This window comes from Hypomesus nipponensis, chromosome 21 (assembly GCF_054491055.1).
Source record: "Hypomesus nipponensis isolate SF chromosome 21, ASM5449105v1, whole genome shotgun sequence".
Lineage (NCBI taxonomy): Eukaryota > Metazoa > Chordata > Actinopteri > Osmeriformes > Osmeridae > Hypomesus > Hypomesus nipponensis.
The window spans coordinates 9,070,689-9,093,042 of record NC_140381.1 but is presented as its reverse complement, the minus strand read 5'-3'; the positions used below and the strand labels follow the sequence as shown (position 1 = coordinate 9,093,042).

Below are 22,354 nucleotides of genomic sequence, written 5' to 3'. Positions count from 1 at the left end.
CCACGAGTGCTTTAGCCCCGACCCCACCCTTCGGTTAGGCATAGTTTGGAATTTAAATGTTATTGGTCAGAAAACCCAAAGGTGTGTGTGTAGAAGACAAACAGCCAATCAAAATATGTCCTCTCGTCAATAAATTCATATTAAGCTGCGTTTGCTAAGATCGGACAACACCTGTGTAGGTATTCATTTAAAATGAGAAAGATTTACGATGTACTGCACCAATGCACAGTTTTCTTTGAGCTATTTAGGCCCGAGGCGTAGCTTACCTGTCTTCCGGGTGTGACCACACCTTAGTTTCGTCATGAAACTTCGTGTTCAGACAGAGGTGAGTCACATGGGTAGGTTATGTGGGGAAATGTCCAAAGTCTCTTCAAGATTTTCAAAGCTGGCAGTCAGTTAAAATACGAATTCCTATACAGTTGTCACTGCCTATAGCACTCCATATTATACTAGTTCCATATCTTTTTGTGTTTGTGTAGTTTTTTGTGTTTGTAAATGTTAGCTTGTCAGTGTGCATTGTTATAAATAAAGTCAATATGTTCCTTTGCAAACATAAACATTTGTTTTTGCCCCAGCCCCATGTAAAATACAAGAAATACAGGGGAAGCCACATACACAAACGACTCATTCTGTACTCTGCATTTTAATCTCCTTCAAGCCAAGCTTCACATATTGTTATGAAGAAAAACATAGACACAGACATGGTGTGCCAGGGAACTGACATGAGGGTAAAGCGACAGATAGAGAGCATGTGAAAGCTGTCTCAACTCCATAGCTCAAATAGGTCAGACTATTTCTTGCCTGAGGGTGTATTGTTATGCAGCATTGTGACAGCCATCTTCTCCAGCCCCAGACCGGAAGGGACATGGACAGAAACAAGAAATACTGGGTCAAGACTAGTTTTATGGGCCATGTCTGGGTGTTAACAAGTATACAGTGGCAGCTCTCTTGTTAGCCCGTAGCCCCAGGCACCACTGACACTCATTTACACAAGAAGACATCTCTATAGGCTCATGTTCCCTGGTGTTGTGGGGACTAGGTGACACATTAGCAGTACACGTTAATGACACATTATTGCTTTGACGGAAACTATGTTATTGGTTAGGAGTACATTGTTGGATTGTATAGAATGTATCTTGAGAGATCAGATTTTTAAAAATCCAGATCAAATGATCTGTCAGTTTCTTTACTTCTAAAGAAATCTAAAGATAGAACTCTTTATGCTTAAATCATCTTTTGACACTAATAATTAGGTTGAATTGGACAACCTGACATCCATATCCTTCGTTTGGTTGCAATTACTCTGCGTTCCGCTTGTCTGAAACCTCACAGGGGATAAATATAATGTAAGATGTGCTGGAGAGAAAAATGGAACCATTGTCTCAACACTGCAGGCCCTGTCATTGAATATTGGCTGGGGAACAAAGAGGGGGATTCATGACAGTGTCTTGAGTCATATGGACTCGCTCTGTTTCGCCACCTGTTTCAGGGCTTTAGTGATGGATATCAGCCCTCTGATAGGACAGAATGGCCCAGGTAGGACCCATTTTCACTAAATGAAAAGGAACATTTCTCATGTTTAGACAAGCACGAGCATGTTTTTCGCTGTAACCCCTTCAATACAACAACCCCTGCCTCACTTCTCTCTTTCTAGCACTCTGACGCTTGACACATGCTCTCTCTCTCTCTCTCTCTCTCTCTCTCTCTCTCTCTCTCTCTCTCTCTCTCTCTCTCTCTCTCTCTCTCTCTCTCTCTCTCTCTCTCTCTCTCTCTCTCTGTCTCTCACACTCTTTCACACTCTTTCAGACACACACACGCACACAATCTAATATCGTGGATACATCATGGATGTATTCATTGGCTTTTAATAGCCCTGTGAATCATCCACATTGGGGTCACACAGAACCCCTGCTTTCTCGTCTCTCTGGCCGTCTTCAGCACGCCCCTGCGACCTCATCGTTAATGAACCATGAATCTCACACCCTGTGCGACTGACCCGGTCTTTCCCCGCAAGGTCGAGACACGCTGATATGGTGTCCTGGCCTCACAATACTCCACTGTCTGTCCCTCGTGCCTCACAGGAAATGGGGCCCATTGTCCTTGTGGGAGGAAGGGGCCTGAACCGGGCCAGGAGCATGTTGGGATTGATGGAGACACTGCTGTAAATTATTTATGGCAGCCTCCTGATTGGAGACAGTGTGGTTGTGTGTTCAATGGCAGTGCAATGGATAACAGTGGAATTGTTGGAAAAACATCACACCACCTCGGAGAGAATTGCCCCATTGTCAATGTTGGGGCACCTTTAAAGTATATGGACTGTTAAGGTTCAGGGATTCTAATGCAAGGCTGCCTTGTTTCTGAAAAGTGTAAATGCAACAATGACATTGGCCCGTGTTAATTTTGAATGTGCAGATCTATAATTGAGTTTGAAACATGGATTGTGTTGTCAGTCATTATGTCTATAGTTATGGTTCATCTCCCAGCGCCCAACAGAATTAGCTTAACATAAAAACAGTTACTGTTACTGTTTATTCAGCTGTTTCCAGTGTTACAAATACAATTTCTCACTTGTTCCACTAGAGGGCAATAATGACACACCGGGTAAAATAATGTGATGCTGTTTCTGCATAGTCCTGTTTGATGCAACTTTTTAATCATTATAACTATGTTGAGATGTACTGAAATGACAAACATGAGAATTTGATGATTTATTATTGTAAGTACAATTAAACACACATTATTGATATGTGAAAAGTCTTCCTGAAATACAAGAACAGCGTAAACAAGCACAAAAATGTATATGTGAGGTTGACGTGTGTGTGTGTGTGTGACAGCATTGGCACGTGAGTGTTGGGTGCAGGGTCAGCAGGACACATTCCCCGGCGGGCTCGGTTCTTGGCTCTGGAAATTAAAATAGCCCTGCATCTGCTTCAGCCCAATGTAGACGTCTTAAGTCGTGTGTGACGATCTGGATATAGAGCGGGAAGGAGCTCCAAACTGAGATTTAGCAGATTTTTTAAATCTCTAGCTCATTAGGGTTCCCACAATTGGAAAAAAGAGGCTAACTTCTGAAAAGGGGACTTGGCATTTTTTTAATATACATTTAGAACCCTTTTTAGGCCTGGACAGGTTTATCAAAACTCCTTTTGAGATCCAAAATAACCCTTTTGGGTTCTTAGCAGCATTTTACAGGACTGATAATGGTTCTATTTGAATCTTGTAGTTCCACGTGAAAACTTTTTTTTCCTCCGAAAAGGTTGTTCCGATGTTTAATATGGTTATTTTGAGGAAAGGTTATATACTACAGTACATGGAAAGCATAAAGCATGCTTAGTTGCTTAGTTACAGCTGTGACCTGGTCTCCTTTCACCCACACCACAGAAGACTTATGTCAGATAGGACAACCGAAAATATCTACACCGGTAGTGGGATCTGAATTCTCTGACTAAAATACTTTGTGTCATGTTCCCAATGTGCTGGTATAAACTGCATGTGGTCTGAACATAGCTGTGAGAAAAGTTGCAGTTTGATATTCAGACATTGTTATCAAATGGAAACATTAGGATCTCATGCGAAAAAAACTGCTTTTTAATTATAATGTAGTGAATGTATCACAAGATGACACTTCCAAAAATGATATCCTCTTTGAGAACTCTTGTAATATTCAAAGATTCAACTGACCCATTTGGATAGGCCTATCTGAACACCAAAATGTTTACTTTATTTGAAACTATCTACAGTTTAGAAATTCACATGTATTATATGCATTGAGATCCTACACTAAACAATTAAAATAGTTTCACGTGCAGTTTCAATACTGCATATCGACATTGTTATTTTATTTTGTAAAACTTAACTACAGTAGTTCTGTAATTCACATGCAGGCCAGAGGTTCTAGCTTTCTTGCATCAGGAACTACAGGTTCCACAATGCTTTGCTTCCAAGATGACCAAATGGAAGAGCCAGACCGAACCACTTGTTTAATGGGTTGACAGTTCGAAGTTTGCCCGGAAAAGTTCTACAACGACCTTGAAGGATCCACGTAAAAGTCACATTGTAAGTTTGAATTGTCACTCACCTCTTATAGTAATGTAGCTATGGTGTCATTTTTGTCATCGCTAAAGTTTCCATGTTTTTCTAAATATTTGTTAGCCGGGGAAAGCTTCCATGGGCTACAGGGTGGGACGATAGGCTCCCTGTCCATTTGTTGTGGAAATTCAGAGCGTGTCCTCTACTTACATTTAGTCATTTGAACTTTAGCACAACTAAAACTTGTTGAGTTGTTGTCTGGTTGGTGTTTCAAAAAGTTAAAAGTTATTGTGTTTAATTTGTTGTACATTATGTTTACAAATCAGAAAGGTGTAACTTTTTAGGCTTTGACAGATGGGAAGGGGATCTTTATGTATTTTTTGGTCCCCTACCAATTATTTTGTTTTGTGCCATCCTAATTGGCAGTTCGTTTCATGGTCTTGAGTATTCTGCATTTCAGAGGATGTTGAATCAACTGCATTATGCAAGGAACTGGGCTTTATGCCTGAATAGGCAAAACATGTCAGATTAGTCTACTTAATAATTAATCAAAAAACGACAACTTCAGGCTTGCTCGAATAGTTCTGATTAATTAAATAACCACAGGGACTATGAACACAGTTCTGCATATATGTAAATATTACAGTAGCCTACAACAGTGTTTCACACAGACAGAACGTTTGTGTTTGAGAATGCAGGCCTACTGGTAATACTATTCAATTGTTTATATTCTCAATTATGTGACCCTAGTTTGTTATTGCGGCATGGTTAAAGTTGTTTACAGTCATCTTAAAGGTAAAATGTGCTCATATCTTAGTGGCAATCTAGTATTTATAAGTTTGATTAAAAGCTAAAAGTTAATTATTAAGGTTTTCTTTACTCCAACAACAGATAATGGCTAGTGGTGTTTCTGTTGGTTTACTCATAATAAACCATTATAATAGTCTTGTTAACATGGAAGATGTGTTTCTCATCAATTATATTTTTTCCCCACAAGATTGACCTTTTAACTCAACAATTTGAATTGAGGTTGTTGCAGGTTGATGGGGTTGATGCATGCTATTTTTCCATAATTTCCCCAAATTAAGATTAGGGTTTGAGATTAAATATCACAAGGTGCGTCCTCGTTCGACATTTATCTCTGAGACAGCAGGTGGCACTCTTCACTTCATTTTGAGGGCTCATGCAGAAATGTCCTTTTATGGAGCTTCTCTCTCCACGAGTCACAATTGCTTTATCACTGTCATTCCTTTATTAGGTTTTACACGAGTAGCACATTTACGGCTTGTGATTTCAAGTAACAAGTACTTATCTGTGCGTATGTTATACACATCTTCATATATACGCCTTGACGATGATGTAACAATGTATACATTTCATATTCGGTTCAGTCCACTTGCCTACACAAGAGACAATGTTGTCCATTGTTTCATGTTAACGAATGCTCTGTGTATGTGCTCATTTCTTCTCACTGGCCTAATGAAATTCTACAGTGGACGTTGTTATAGAAAACCTCTCGAAATTCGTATTCATGACAATACTAGGTTATAAACCGAAGTGCTTGTGACTCTACTGGTCACAAGCTTGCTGGCCACAGCATTTTATCACAGTCTTGGTCATGCCAATGATACATACTTGCTGTGAAGTATTTTGTATTAAATTACTGTACGCTTTTGTTGTCGCATCCAACAAAATGACTTTGAAAAACCAAATGTACAACAAATACACATGGTTTGGAATCACACAACTGCATAAACTGTTGAAGCAATTACTGTAGTCTTTTGAATTGGACGTTAACATAAAGATGAACTAGTATCAGCTTGGACAGAGACAGTCATTATCTTCTAATCAATAATCTAATCAAATTAGGAAACGGACTTGTGTGGAAAAGCACACTGCCCTATACTGTGATAACAGCTGAATGACTACCAGATACTGTACTTGAGAGTGGCTGGGATTTGCTTGCGATTTTGATTTTGCTTGTGGTTAATACAGGGAGTGAGGTGCTTTATTTGATTAATGCAAATATCCTGTGAGAGAGAGAGAGAGAGAGGGGGAGAGGGAGAGGGAGAGGGAGAGGGAGAGGGAGAGGGAGAGGGAGAGGGAGAGGGAGGGAAATCCTTGCCTGCAGCTGCAGTATGACCAGGCGCACAAGCGCTGACTCACAGACTCCTTCCTCTCTCTCTCCCCCGTTTCTCTAAAACACACACCGTAGACACACCCTCTTTCTCTCTTCCACACAAACCCTATCATATGACCCTCCCCCATCCTCCCTTTCCTCTTCAACCACACCCCCCACGCTCTCGTCCTCACTCCCTCACTTCCTCTCGCTTTCAGCAGTGGACACTCTCTCCATGAGGACAAGGACTACACTAGCTGACAGGAGGAGCAACAGCAGAGGACATTGGATCTGATAGACACACACACACACACACACGCACACACACACACACTGAAGGAGAGACTCTCTGACAATAACGCCCCTCAATGCAAGCATACTCCAGCGCAACAATTAACAGTAAGTGGTTAAAGGGCATCATTTCCATGAATCGCATTGTAATGTTGTTAGCGCAGTTAGCATGATGACTGGACATGCAATGTCAGCTTAGCTCAAGTGTAGCTGCTGCGCTTGTTAGCGTTCGTCAGCTCATAAAGCCAGTACAGTGGCCCTCGTGTCGGGTCGCCTCCACTCCCTGTTACTTGGTCATGTCAATATGTGGGCGGACACACAAAGTGACTGGAAGACTGCGTGTGTTTTGTGTGACAGTGGAAGGCTCTTAGCCTAATGAAAACATGGCAAACATGCGCTTGAATGGCCATCTATTCTATGGCACGTCTGTGTGTTTTGATGTGCACCTGTGTTCTGTGTACATGCTCGTTCTAGAGCCTGGCCAGGGGAGAAAAAACAAAGAGTAGGTCTGTCATGTTTTCCGGCCATGCCATTATGAGAATGGCATGTAACAGGTGTCATACACAAGGGAGGTTTTGATAGTCTGGTGGGCTTGGTGTTCTCAGATGTCTCTTAGCTTGCCAGGCTGTTTGGTAGAGATGACCTCCAGGCCCTAAGGGCATTCCCTCTGACCTGGCTGACTGGTTGGCTGACTGGCTGTCGAGCTTTGTAGCTGTCTCGCTTTTTAGCCATGTGTTTGGCTGTTTGACTGGCAGGCTGGTTGTTTGACGGACTGTCTGACTGGGTTGTCTGACTGACTAGTTGAGGAGCTAAAGGAGGAGAATTCCAGAGTCCAGATTAGTGTAGGTGATTTCTTACTTCCTCAGTATGAATGATTACAGTAAACACCTCCAATTGTGTCAAAGGAAAAACTGAAATAAACTTCCAATTTAACTTCTACAATCTGATGCAACAGTTCAGTGATATTTAAGAAAAAGGCAGTAGCGACAACATGAAATACTGAGTGCTTGCGTGTGAGAAAGTGTGTGTGCATTTCTACTTCTATGTTAATTATTTTCATTTTCAGCTTTCTTGCACCATCAAATCACGTCCAACAGATGAGAGTTTTACTCAAAAATAGTGGGGTAACTCTTGGAAAGGAAAATGGTCATACACATTTAATTGTACCCAAGTTCCTTCTTCAGACTCAAATGGCTAAACACTGCGTCTGTAATAGTGATGAAATTACATTCCGTCAAAGCTTAATCTAACTGCATCCTAATGCCTACTTGTGGACATCCATCCAGAATTAGCCCTTGAACGACACAGCCATTACAGTACAGTATGTGGTTCCCTATGCACTCCTCTCTCACCAGCTTGGATCTTTGTAGCTTCACTTAGCCTGGTTTGGAAGTACAGGCCTTTATGGATGTTAATCTGTAGCCTAGCTTAGCACATGCCCACCATCAAGAGGGGTGAGAGAGAGAAAGTGAGAGGTGAGAAAAAGACCGAATGCCAGGGAGAGAAGGTCAGAGAGAGGCTGGGTGGCAGAAACAGTGAGCGTGATAGTGTGTGGTATTTACGGTTTTAGTAATTTAAGGACACTTTCTATTCACACCAGGTTTGGGTCCAGATATAGCTGCCCCAGTTGCCTCGGTTGCAGTGGTGGGCGGTAAAAATAACTCGCTTGTCTCTACGAACACATGTCCTCCTGACACTGTATTATTGTCTCTCACACTCTCTCTCTCTCTCTCTCTCTCTCTCTCTCTCTCTCTCTCTCTCTCTCTCTCTCTCTCTCTCTCTCTCTCTCTCTCTCTCTCTCACTCGCTCTCTTTTTGTCAAACTCATGTATTCCTTGTCTTGCAATGGGGTCTCTAAAACTTGCGATCTGAAGTTCTTAAGAAGCTCTTAGCGTTAAGAGCGTCTTAACAAATCTGGGAAACCCAGCCATTATTTCTTTATTCCCTCACCCCATTACATGCTTATTTACTGTGGTGAACCTTTATCCCTTTGCTCATATCCTGTCTTTTGTCATGCCGGCCTTGTCCCATTGGTTCGTGCCTGATCAAAAAGAGGAACACAAACAAGAGTACTGCAAGCTCCTGCGCTCTTGCTCATGATATCATATCTGTTATCAGGTTAGATCTGGTTGAGTCTGAGGTCTTTATTGTTTGCTGCCTGTATACCCTCCAGTGGTGGTGTTTGCGTATGTAAATGAGACCAAATAGACGTGAGACGACACAGCCTAAAGTTCACCTTACAAAGTATAAAAACACCACAGTGTTTCGTTGAGAACCACGACTAGGTTGGGATAATCAAACGGCAAACGTTCTACACGTTCTACTTTTTAAAGTATAAAGTTATACAGTTTCATTTATATCCTGATGGGAATTTTCCAAATAATGTGTCAGGACGTTCTCAACATAATGTAGAATTCTTCCCCCTAAAATGTCACATGAAATGCCTATTGAGCTATTAATATGATATACATAAACTTGGTGTCACATGGCTGTCCGTTGTTGAGCCTCGTTAGATTCCACTTTACAACAGTTCAGCAGTTGGTAGTGATGATTTATGGGAAGAACAACGAGTGACTGGGTTAATGGTTAACCAGCCAGTATCCACTGTAGGCCAGGTCTACGGATATGGGCATAGAGTGACAACTTCCTGACCTTACCTTCTACCTCCTGCTGGGAACAGGGGTTGGACAAGCACGCTGGATGATGTCATAGAGAAAGTAGATTGTGACTGTCCGTCTGCCGTTGCCGATGAATTGGTTAGCAATTGCCTTCAGGTCTTTGTGAGGTCATGGCTACTGCTGACTGTGCTAAACGTTAGCTCGTGTTGTAAGTTTTTAGTAGGAAGTTGTAGGGATTTGGTTTATTTATCAGACATGTTACTTGATGATAAGAAAGTTGGAATTTGGTTTAATGAACACGGAAAAACTGCACTTACTGCAAATTACAATTTGATTGAGGACTAAATTGGTCTTGTGACTCAAACACCATACAAACCACTTTTATCATCAGGATGTGTTTGTGTCTCATGGTGCATGTAAATACCTTGTACCTGTGTGTCTCTGTGTCTGCACCTTCTGCTTGCTCCTCTGACCTGCATCAAACGTCACACACAGGTGCTGCCAAGGAGACATGGTGAGCGTGCAGCAAGTCGCGTAGACACCGCGCATTGTTTGTGGAGTCATTCCTGTGGCCAGATACTTAACTGATACACCCAAGCTTATCTCTCCTAGACCACGAGACACACACTGAGGTCATCCCATCCTTCCATCTGTAGCAGACAAGGCTCCGACCCAAATAAAACTTCCACAGAATAGCTTTGACCATTTTTTTTCTTTCTTCACAGAGACCAATACAGATGATATAATTTGTTTGGTACGGGTGTAATAATCAAACTAGTAAGAACCGTCAAATCCACAATCGCAACAGGATATGGGCTTAATCTAAGATGTTCACTAGAAGGAACCGTGGTAAAACTAGCTTGTTTGAAATGTGCCAGACTTCTATAGAATTGATCTATGTAGGTTTTTAGGATATTATGGTTATCTGCTTTGTTGGTTCTAGTATCTATTCTAATTGGTAATGGATGCTGGTTCTGTTGTTGAAGCGCTAAAGGGATTCTTGGTCCTTGCAGACAATAGGAAGCAGGAGAAGGTTTGCCAGGGGAGACAGATACCCTAATAGATTCTAGTGGATTGTTCATCAGGATTTTTGAGAGGTTGTGTTTTCGGTAGTACAGGACATGCCATGAAAATGAAAACATTTGAACTGTAGGAAGAATGGCCTGGTCGATCTTCTTTTGAAGGATTTAGTGATTTTGAGGAATGTTAAGATTCCGCTGTCTACTCGTTTAAGCAGACACTTCATCCTGATTATCTTGCAGAAAGGGCCTTCTACTTAATTCTCTTAAACCCAAATGAGCTATCAGTTGATAATGATTTTGATACTCATGTCCAAAAGGTTCTGTGAAGAATCTCTCAAACGAATAATGGTTCTATGTGTACTCTATTGTTTTATACATGAATAGCATCTTTTGTTGTTGTATATCTTTAGCCTCAAGATAGTCATTCATTTTTTAATTTCCATAGCTTTTATTCACTAGCTGCTACCATTTTTCAGTCCAGTCGATATGCCCTCTTGACTATCTCCCAGTGGCCTTGAGCTCAACAGTGGTCATTGTGTGACACACTTGAAGTAAATTAGGTCGGTTACACCCCTTCCTTCAAGGTTTTTGGACGGGAGCCTTCTGGAAGGTTTTTTAAGCACCTCTTCATTGTTTGTAGTGTAAGCTAGCTTGTGTGGAACTGGAACTCAATAGCTTTTTTTTTACCTGGTGTTCCCTGTTCTCCCTAAGTGATTTCCCCGCTAATTTGTTTAATTTTTAACTCAAGATGTGAAGGTAAAAACAAGAGTTGGAGCAAGTTTGGTTTTCCCGTCTCCTTGATTTAGGCCTTCTTTATCTATGTCATTCACGATGCCCAAAAGCTGGACTCTACAGTAAGTTTGACCAAAGTTCCCTTTAGTAAACATCTTAGATGTATCCCTTAATCTGTTTTGAATGTTGATTTGATGGTTCTAACGTGTTTGATGCAGGGATTGCAAAATAACCTCCACTCCATGAGCTGCAGTTCTTCCAGCTTCCAAATAATTACCGTTCTGGTTGCGAAAGGAGAATATATTGATTTATTTCTCCCAACGGTCATTTGGACCATTCAAGGACAAATGATTGTAGGTAATAAAACTACCATAAATGGTTCATCTCACAGTCATCACTTGGACTCCCGTGAACAAACTGGTCACAGTCCTCCGGTTGCCGGGAGCGACGAGGGGTTCAGAGTCCTAACCCCCCCCCCCTCCCCCCTCTCAACCTATTGGAGAGGAGATTTCCATAGGACGGACCCCCTCCCGCTCAGCCTCTATGCAAAGTCTGATTGGTTGTGCAATCTGGTTGCGACTTGATTAACTGTGACCTATTTGTGTCTTTTTTTTCTTCGCTCAAGGAGACACTCTCCTCCCTCCTCTGGCCCCTCTGTCTGCCCTTTCCTTCTTCACCCCTCCTCTTTCAGACTCTCCAGCACCCTTTTCCGCTTTCCCTCCTTCCCTCACTCGTTCTCTCTCTTAGTCTTTCCTGTGTGACTCTCCACGTGGACACACCCCTCAGCCGGGCCATTGTTTGCACTGAGCACTAAAGGCTCTCCAACCTGCCCTTGACGTTTCTGGAGTTTTCCGGTAAGGTCAGGTTCGAGTGACGCTGTCTGAGTCACTGAGCTACAACTTTTATCTTTCACAGGTGACGACTCAAGTTGAGTCTGCTGTTTGAATGCATGTTTTGACTGTCATTTGTGGCACAACTTTTGCTCGACTGACAGTGGATTTCATTGCAAATGGTCGATCAACTTTCATTCAATTTTTGTGCCTGTTGCACTGTGACAAGGTAACATTTCATCCTGGTGTCCTGGAAGTAAGATGTTGACAACATGAGTGCATAAAAATGACCCTATTCCCCACCAATTCAGCATAGTCTAATTTGTACTGTAGAGATGTATACAGTAGAAATAACCTTTAGGGCCTGTTGGTTGCTGAAAGCCTCAGGACTTTTTTGTACTGTTTTGTGAAGTGTTAATTCCTACTATTTGTGTCAAATACAGTTCAGTCAAGACAATTACGTATTAGATTTGAGCATTCGCTGTTACATGACATGGACATGTAGATTTAACTTTGGCGGAGTGGACGATCCAAGGGAAGCACTCAAAAGAGATCTAATCCCTCTGATGGATAGACATACAGACAGCATGGGGGCGAAGGGGACGGTGGACGGAAGCAGCAGCACTTATCATACAACAACCAGGGTGAGTGTGTGCATATCCGCGCGTCTTTTAAAGACGCCTTATCGGACGTGGCCCAATGGATATGCGCTGCTCACATGGGTGTGGTAGTGGGCGGAGAAAAGGAAGGTGGAGTAAGACGCCCCCGATGACTGACGCGTGCTGCCCGATTGCCCTGCCTGAACTAGCTGCCCTTATTAGTTGCAAGTCTTTTTGATGGCTCACATGAATTCTGCACATCGGAGAGGTGTGGAGAGTTAGGTATCGGACCTCTTAACAGTGCTTTTTTGGTTTGGCACTGTGCCTGGCAGAGCGACAGTTAGAGACAGAGAGACATGTCTCGTATCCATTTCCGTTGGTGCCACTTTCTAAATGGGTGGAAAGGATTTACTTGACTGCGTGGTTAAGAGACATGCACGGTTACAGTGGCTTCTGCCACTTCCAAAGTTATACGCTCTTAAGTTATTTACATTTAGTCATTTAGCAGACGCTCTTATCAAGAGCGACTTACAGTAAGTACAGGGACATTCTCCCCGAGGCAAGTAGGGTGAAGTGCCTTACCCAAGGTCACAACATAATTTGGCACGGCCCGGGAATCGAACCAACAACCTTCTGATTAATAGCCCCCTGACCCCAAGTTATACAGACGGAGTTGCAGCTAAAGCTGAAGTGAGAGGTGTGCGGATGTGTGTGTATTTTCTCAGATGTGTGTGTTTGTGTGTGTCTTCCGTACAGACGTGTGTGTATGCTTCTTAAATGTGTTTTGCTCTTGCATGGGCGGCTATTTCTATTCCATTTATAACGTTTGGCAGAGCCCCTTATCCATAACAACAGAGATAGTACAGTACACATGGTAAACACAGAGACTGCTGCATCTAGGATGTCTACCTAACTCCAAAGATCTTTATAATATGGATTCCTTTCATAAAACAGCGATTTAAGCATACATTTAACTAGGGGTGGGAATTTGTTGGTACCTCACGTTTCAATTTGAATTGAACGATTTTTTGGAAAATTGTGAATCACTAGAAAACTGAATCCAATGTGAACGGATGTTTTCCCTCACCCCTACATTGAACCCTTTTAGAGATCATGGCTTGAGTGAAGGTTAATAAGAGCCAGAGACGATGCATGTGACTTGTCCTCTCCGGTGGCTCTCAGTGGAGAGGATGAATGGATGGATGGATGGATGGATGGATGGAGAGGCAGGCCAGAGTAATACACTTAGCCAGAATTGATTTAAGGGGTTGGTCCTGGAGGTGGGATGAAATAATATGCTGAGAAGAGGGGTGGAGAGAGAGGGGGGGGGGTTGAATGGGGGTCGTTGTCATTCTGTGTCCCCTGAGTGTGTGTGTGTGTGTGTGTGTGTGGAGTGTTACCCTCTCATTGACTATAGTGCTGTGTCAGCAGAAGTATCATCGGTCTTTACTGACTGGCTGGCGATTGCAAACAAGCCTTGCTTAAGCCTTGATACAGTGAACATGAATATTATTTACTGTCACCTAATACATTTATGTCTTGAGGAAGTACACTCTCTATTATACTCAAGCACTACACAGTATAATTCATGCCCTCTTCTCCCCAACCGTTTCTCCTTTAGCATGACATCAGGGGCCAGATTGGTTGCAGATCAACACCCCCCCCCCCAGCATATCCTGGGCCACATGCTCCTGAATATGATATGGGCCTTTTGTGTTTTTGTTCCCTCGGTGAATGGGTTGGAATTAGCATCCGTGTTAGCATTAGCATCGCATCCTTTCCCTGTTCAGATGTGGTGCGCACGCTGCCTTCTGCTGCACAGTTTGGTAACTGTTTAGTCTCCAATGCATGAGCGGTGTGTCACGTTTCAGTAACCTGATCTGCAAGCCCATGGGGTGTGGTAACTTGAGTTGTGTGACCCTCAAAACAACAGCATGGGGTTAGCCAAGCTAGTAGGAGATACATGTGTAGTTCAAGTACTATCGTTAAACATAGAGGTATGGGCAGGCTGAGGTGCAGGGCATTCAAAATATGTTATCGTTCAATAAACTTTTACCAGCTCTCTATATTGTTGAGTGTCCATGGAGTGACTTATTCACTCTGTAGCCAGGTAATGAGCGCATTGACATGTTTGGTTTTTCAATTGAATAAAAAAGAAATAGCAAATAGTACAGGCAAAAATCGAAATAATACTTAGCACTAGTCAATTGCAGAAGAGAAAGTTTGTTGCAAGATTGTTGTATTTGTCAAACAAACGATTTCAATGTCCGAGAAATGTACGAATCCAAGTGTAATGTAATCGCTATGGAATTCGATGTATCTATTGAAATGTGCCTTTATAGTATTTGGAAATTCCATTCATCTCAACGCTCCCCCTTCTCCCCTCTCCAGGCCAGCCTCAGTACCAGATGAGACCCTCTCCTGCACTGTCATCCTGAGCCTCCAGGGGGCCCCGGTCCCACGGCGGGACACCCACTCACCTGGCCCACCTTCACCCTGAACCCCCCATCCCCAGTCAAGCTGTCCCACCCTCCTCCGCCGCCCTCCCTCTCTCCTCCTCCTCCTCCTCACCACCCCTTCCCCTGGCCTCCGCTGGACCCCCGGGACCCCTTCTCCCTCCATGGGGGGCAAGGGGAGGAGGCGTCAGGCGGGCTGGTTTGGGACCCCCTACCCCTCTACCCAGCTTCCAAGGGGGACCCCCAGGAGAGAGAAGATAAGGGGTGCCATGATGCATCCACCCTCACTGGTAGGTCACAGTAAACTGATCTACAACATATTACTCTGTAATGGTGTGTAGTAGATAGTTCATTTGAGTGCTTTGACTCTGCTTCATATCCCTGTATTTCCATTTATCACCTGTGGAGGGCAGCAGAGACCTATAGATGTCAGACCAGGGCTAATGAGTGAAGTCTGACTTCACTGACAATTAAACAAACACAAACACATAAATGCACACACACGCTCACACACACAAACTCTTCTTTCCCCCCCCCAGACCTTTGCTCAGACCTGTCTGAGGTGGAGATAGTGAGTCTCCTGTCGGAAGGCGTGCCCAACTACACGCTCCGGGCCGACTGTCTGTTCGGATACGACCACGACGACTGGCTCCACACGCCTCTGCTGCCCCCGGAGGTCACCCTGGGACTCACGTACGAGCAGATCGATGAGACGTTCAAGTACTTCCGTGAGTCGAATACCGCCGTGCCGTGTTGACGCGAGACGCCTCCTACAGCTGAGTGCCGCTGGAGGAGGAGTCCAAAGCGCGCTTTGTTTTTCAAAACGCCGTTGACTTGATTCCCCACTTTGCGTCGCTGGGTGTTGCTGTGGTTCATGTCCAGAGAAAGAAATTACTTCGAAATGCTTCACCCATATATACTCCCTAATGCTTTACTCCGATATCCTTCCAAATTCTTTTTCATATGGTGTCTTTCGTATCATTGATATGTATTATGCATACATTTTCTTAACTGAATGGATAAATCCCATATTCTAATCCGATTTAAAAAAATACTTTATTTGTATATTAGTACATGAATTGTACTAATAAAGTTATACATGACGAAGTACAGATGGTACTTCAGGAACATGGTTTTCCTACCTTCATGGTTTATAGAATCCATGGCTCACTGTATCAGCTGATTATAAACCCGTCTCTAAGTACAGTTGGTGATCCCAGTACTGTCTACCTAGCACCTGTTGTTGTTGTCATGTAGGTCTGCTAGTCAGAACTAGTTGTACACAGATTGCACATGTATCCTTTAATTACGGGGCAGTTTTGATTGGATAATCAGCAGTCTCCTTTGCCAGGATGGGTCTGTCCATATGCTGGGGAAACTAGGGCTCATTGAGGTGACTCGACTTGTATCAGCCTTGAACAAATATTTTTTACTGGAAAGTTTATATGTAAACATTGCAAACACACTAGCGTTTCTTGCCGTCATGATTATGGGTTGACAGATGCCTTTTAACACATGTCTATTTTAATTCAAGTGATTCGAGTGAAGACTTTGGACCAAAAGCTTTTTAAGCAACCCTAGTTAGGTATATCCTCTTATATTGACTTTTGTGTAATCAATCATTGGCGCTGGGTTTGATGTTAAGAGTCCAAAGCTGTCCATGAGGAAGTAGGTGCAAGGAAAACCACTGCTGTAAAATCAGGTTAAACTCTCATTGTAAGTCACCTCTGGTGACTGTTTCTCCTACTGGCATCAAGGGTCATACACATGTTTTGAGATAAGATCTGTCTAAAATTCAACCATTGATCTTACTGTCTTTTAACCAAGCTGGCAACTTTGGTTCATATAAATAAACATTTGTACGATCCTTGCCTTCAGATTGCCTCAGTGTAGAAATGCTTATTTTAAGATCCGTTTTTAATTTTTTATTCCACGTATTGATAGGTACTGAATGAATAAGATGACACCTATTAGGTATCTTGGTCTATGAGATGCTTTGTGAATCCGGACCCAGGTCTGGGTTGTGTGTATTGACAAGGGCATTAGGTTTTAGGTTCCTACCAATCTGCTGTTGGGACAAGCCTTGGTTTATTTGGATACTACTTTGTTATGGGGTCTGTTGGGAGAATCTGTAATGGCTGTTCACAATGTATTGTGGGTTTTGTAGGAGGAGCTTATGGAACCCCTACGGTGAGCTGAGGGGGTGGGGCCTAATCCCCTCGTCTGTCCCTCCCCTTCAGGCTCCGGGGGCACAGATGCCAAATGCCACCAAGCCGATTAGCCATGCCTCGCTGCTTAGCTCTAAGCAGTTCCTCTGGGGCCTATGGAAGTGACTTCCCGTGGCCTTTTTAGCAGTAGGCATCAACACTGACCCCGGACGTCAAAGCTGCGTTGCCTTAGCGACGGAAACGGGGTGTTTATTTAGCGGGATAAGGGGTTTGTTTTGGCGCTTCCCAGTCTAGACCCACGAGTGTCCGTTCGTCTTCTCTAAGCCCAAACAGGGTTTGTCTTTGGCTGCTGGGTTAGGGTTAGGGTTAGGGTTAACCCTAACCCTAACCCTGGTGCCAATTTGAGAATTCCTCTCACTTAAAGATGTCGTTTCACAAAAGAGGAGATGCTCCCTGAAATCGACATAGGGATGGAGTTGGGTTTCGGTCGACCACGGTGTCAGCGTGTCAGTTAATTCCCTGTGCATCTCTTTCTTCGGAGTCAATGGCATGCGATCTCTGAACCAGATTTCGCTCGGAAAGGCATATTATACGATCAACTATAACCCTTAAATCTCTACAAATGTGTAACCCAGCAGTCTATGATCAACTTGCGGATGCTCAGCCACTTCAAATAAAGTTGTCAGTTGCACATTGATCACCAGAGATGGGCCACTGTTCAGTTCGCCTTTGTTGACTGTAAAACATCATCAGCGATCATGTTAAAGTGGCATCCATTCTTGTTGGATACATATGAGATCTGATTGACCCAGACAAAGTGGTAGTCGTAGGATGGACATCATTGGGATTTGGTGGCGACCTCTAACCTTTCACAGTTAATCATCCAATTAGTGTGAAGACCAACTGGACATCCTTCATTGAACCAACACTATTGGAGCATCTTGACATTCCTTGTCCAGAGTTAGTCTGGTTAACTTCTCTACCCAACCTTTGATCTCCATGCAGGATCGGAAGCTGTGGAATGTTCCAGAACCCTACTTTTTCGAGGTGCATTGCCAGGTCCCCATATTATTGCATGTCTGACTCAAGCCTAATGCTTTGCTAGGCTGTACCCAACCTGCATCCAAGCTGCTTAATACACAGTGTTGCTCGGCCAGCGAGCCAGACAACACAATGGCATGGCCAAGGTCAGTTCTCTTGACGTTTTGGATCTTGGCAAATGACACGAGAGGGTAGTCTGTCTCTAAGACAACTGACGCGTTTGTCAGTGTCCGCCACATCCTTCTTTTGCAATGCTTACTTCCTGCGTTCTCCCCTTTAACCTGTTGGAATGGAGTGAAGAGAACATATTTTGCACCCTTATGCAGTCAAATGTCTTCAGTCATACTGCTTTGCCAATTTCTACCGGTGACGGATGATACAAGGATGTCCTCTTTGTAATTAATCAAAGAAATGAAAAACCCATCGAAACACATGTACTGCATACGGATATTATGGGATATTTATATACACATCATGTACAGATATATAATATGTTGCTATTAGGACCGCTGTGTATAAACCTAGACACGGTACCTCTCTATGTTGTCGTACACCACTCCCAAACGCTACGTGCTTAATCACACTTGTTGCACTGTGTAAGGAGGAATGCATATCTCTTCATCAGTTTTATGTGGTCTTTGTGAATCATCGTGGCAGCCCTGATATCACCAGGGCATTGTTGTTTTCTGTGGTCAGGCTTTCTGTGGAAGCCAGACCTCCAATGGAATGCTTGGGCAAACATTAAACACTGACAACGCCTCTCTGTGTATTTGATAGGCACCTCAAGCAATGCTCATGGTGGGTGTCTGCAGTAGCCCAGCATGTCAATATTAACCATGCCCTGATACCAGTATTTGTGGCTTGAAAAAGACAAAGGGCACTACGTCTGAGGCAGTTTACCCATAACACGCTTGTTCCCAAAAATCTGTATTTTATCTACACTCCCATCTTCCTAACACAAGTTAGGACAGTCCACGCGGTTTGGCATGTCCTACAGTACGTGATATGTCAAACATGATCAGGTCTCTCGCTTGTGGTCCAGACAACTCTACCAAGGTGCCACGAAGCTAAACCTAGTTCCCAGCCAGTCATGTCTTCTAGAAGGTCTGAACCTGCTCGGCCTCATTGTTGTGTTGAATGGGTGAAGCTCAGAGTGCCTGGTTGTACCGACGACCAGATACTTCCTAAACAAATGAACCTATTAGCATGAGGAGATTCAAATCCTATTGTATCAAACAGGTATTTTTAGAGCGGCAAATCTGTTCGAGGTCTGGCATAGCTGGCTCAATGTATTGTCCTAAAGTTACACAACCCCTTGTTACCAGCAGGAGAACTGGTAGGAAACCGGATGAGGGGATGCCGAAAGATAGAAGGGCAGAGGAGGAGAGGAGGGTGGAGAGGGATGGTGAAAGTTGGGTCACGGTCACCCTTTGCGTGCGGTGCCTGACCTGACAGAAGCAACCTGCATATTTCATGGGGGGGGAGTTAATATTTGATTGTGAGGCTGGGTAGGCACTAGGATGGCTCTCGGAGTGCTGGGGAAGATGATGATGATGATGGCGTTGATGATGGTGATGATGAAGGCTACATAGGAGAGTGGACTTAGTTCTCTTTTGGTTCTCAATGATCTCAGATGTGAATTTGCACTGATTCTATCAGGGCGCCTCCTATGTCAAAACAATGTACATTTGAGTTTTTTTGAAAATGATCTCAAAGTGTATGTTTATTCTGAGTTTGGTCTGGATTTGTCCTCGACATATTGGTGACCTGTAAAGAAATTCTGTCCGGTCCAGTTGCTTGGTGGCGACTAATTGAATAATTTATTGCATTGGTGTCTGTATAGCAATTTTTGTGCTCCTAAGGGAAGGTGCTGGTATGGAAGTATGTTGGAGAACTGAGCTGAAAGAGCCAGACATATTTGCAATATGAATGAAGAGAGAGAAACTTATATACGATACACCGACACACACACACAAAACACATACATACATATTTGGAAGTCAAATAATACACAGATTTGTTTGGATTTTGCTATGTCCAACTAGAAAAATTCACAGTTTTTAAAATGTTTTTTTCTCAAAATGTTTTACATGCATGCATGCGCACACTATCAATCTCAGTCTGTGTTTGTATTGCATCCAAAGCCCTCTAAATGGGGGTGTGGCTCAGTCTGCACCAATGTTACGCACGCAGGCAGACGGCAGCCTAGAGATGGACCGTACCATCTCACTCTGCCTAACAGGGGTGGCAGGACACTGCAGCCTTCTGTTAAACCCTATTTATGAAACCAAAGTAGTGTAACACTAAAATTCCAGGCATTTTTGTCAGTAGAAAATACTTGGGTTTATCAGTAGAAACAGCTTTTTCTTTCTTGCGCTCGCTGGGTGTGTTACTCAAACACGCCCGCCCGCCCGCCCGCCTCCTCCTCCTCTTTGGTTCTCCCACAGTCCAGTGTGGCCAGGTGAACACATTCAGGCATGATGACAGACAGACCTCCCAGTCTGAAGGACTAACCATCAAGGAACTGACTCTCCACACTCCTTCACAAACACACACAGCCACACGCACGCAGAAGACAGCGCTTTGTCCGCGCTCGCGGAAAACCCCCCGCTGAGGTGGAATGGGCTTATAAGAGGCTGAGGACCTCGGAGGAACGACACGAGCAGAGTCAGAGCAGAGGAGAGAGAGAGAGAGAGAGAGAGAGAGAGGGATCATAAGGGACTCAGGCGGAGGGATGGAAGAAGGGTTCTGTCCGGTCGCCATGGAGGTGTGGAGCTCCTCGGCGTCGGAGGAGGACGAGGACAAGAGCAGCGCGAGCCAGGGCGAGGAAGAGGAGGAGGAGGTGGTGGTGGCGGTGGAGCGGAATGAAAACGCAGAGGTGCTGTGCAGGGAGCTGATGCAAGGTGAGGGTGCGAGGGAGGACACGGGAGGATAAGAGGCGAGGGGAGAGAGAGGCTGGTTCCCCAAGAGGAAATATAAGATAGGAGAGTGTGTTTGATGGAAAGGAGGAGAGCAACTATGGAAAGGTTAGACTGCGTTAGAAAGGAAGAGGGTAGAGAAGCGAGTGAGCGCGACAGACTGTGAAAAGGAGGAGGGATAAGGGATGGCATGGTGCCGGTTCTGCGACAATAAATCTAAATGTATTTTTTTATTGACGGTCGAGCTGCAAGCCTGGCAATTTGCATAGACCAGAGCTTTTATCCGGATTCCTATAGTTCACTATTGGCCTTGATGTTATACCACTCACTCAGCATACGTTCTGGTTCCATGCTTATTCAGAAGCATGATGGTATGATTGCTGAAGCATGAAAAAAACAAAAAAACAAACATGCAGTGATGTCATCCATAGCAAGCATCTCAGCTCATACATGTTGACGGACTGACAGTGTGTCTGTGTTTCAATGTCTTTGTCTCTCAATCCACCGACATGTTTGTGTTTTCTGCCCTGTCGTTTTGGCATGACGCAGTGCCAAATTCAAGCCCCCCTCAACAATTCTTTATTTTCTTATTTTTTAATTTTTTACTGAAATTGCAATTTTACCCTCACTGCGTTAATGAAGGTCACTGGTCCTACACTCCAAAGCAGTCGCAATGTGAAGTGTCATTGCCTTGTAATTGTCATTGACTTTGGGTTGCAATGGGCAGACTGGCTGGGATATCAGTCGTAGTCGTACTGAACTCAACTGAAGGTCAAATGCTCTAGCGCTGTGCAGACTTGTCCCTGTTAAATTGACATTTTGCTAAGTAGATTACTTGGACACATTCAGTACAATAATTGAAGTGAGCCCCCCTCAGCCTCCACACACACAGTTACACACACACTCTTCCTCTCTCAATTTAATTTGATCGTTTTGGTTCTGAGGGGCATGTGAGACAGGTGTATCAATCAGGGTGCCCTAGATTCACTGTTAATCTCTCCCCCACACTGTAACCTAATTAGCCACACTGGACATTTATGACAGAAATCCACTCTAGAGATAAATGTGCATATATGTTTTGTATCTAAACCTGAATATGGGAAAATGAGTCATGCACTATTTCACAATTGCCTTTAGGATTGAAAGGACATGTGTCCATTTTTTTTTGCATTTTATCTCGGATTTAAGTGGCCAAATCCAATTTTCTTTGTTCTTTTTGTTTGTGGCATCTCTCAGACCTCTTGGTCTGAATGAGCTGGCAGACCGGCACCTTCCGTCATCAGCACACTGCGACTCTGGCCCAGATTCAACGTAGCGATGTTCTAGAAAAATCTCTGCCCTCTCCATTTCCCTGTTACCCAACAGCCCATATAAATTGCAGAAAAAAAAATGTAAACAGTCATTGCATAAACACAATACAGCTGTTTCTGCCATGGGGCTTGATGACTGGGGTATAATCTCTTACTTCAGGCACGCAAAAGGGATTTTGATTGTGCCGTCTGGCTGGATAATAGACTGACCCTTGCAACCAG

General features: G+C 43.7%; 1 protein-coding gene across 1 annotated transcript in view; it reads left to right on the top strand.

Moving 5' to 3' along the window:
• The window catches only part of hap1 (huntingtin associated protein 1), a 40,773-nt gene that overhangs the window by 6,848 nt on the left and 11,571 nt on the right, over positions 1-22,354 (top strand). The window contains 2 exon segments of the mRNA XM_084685969.1: positions 14,653-14,985; positions 15,235-15,423. Coding sequence (XP_084542095.1) covers positions 14,653-14,985; positions 15,235-15,423 — 522 coding nt within the window.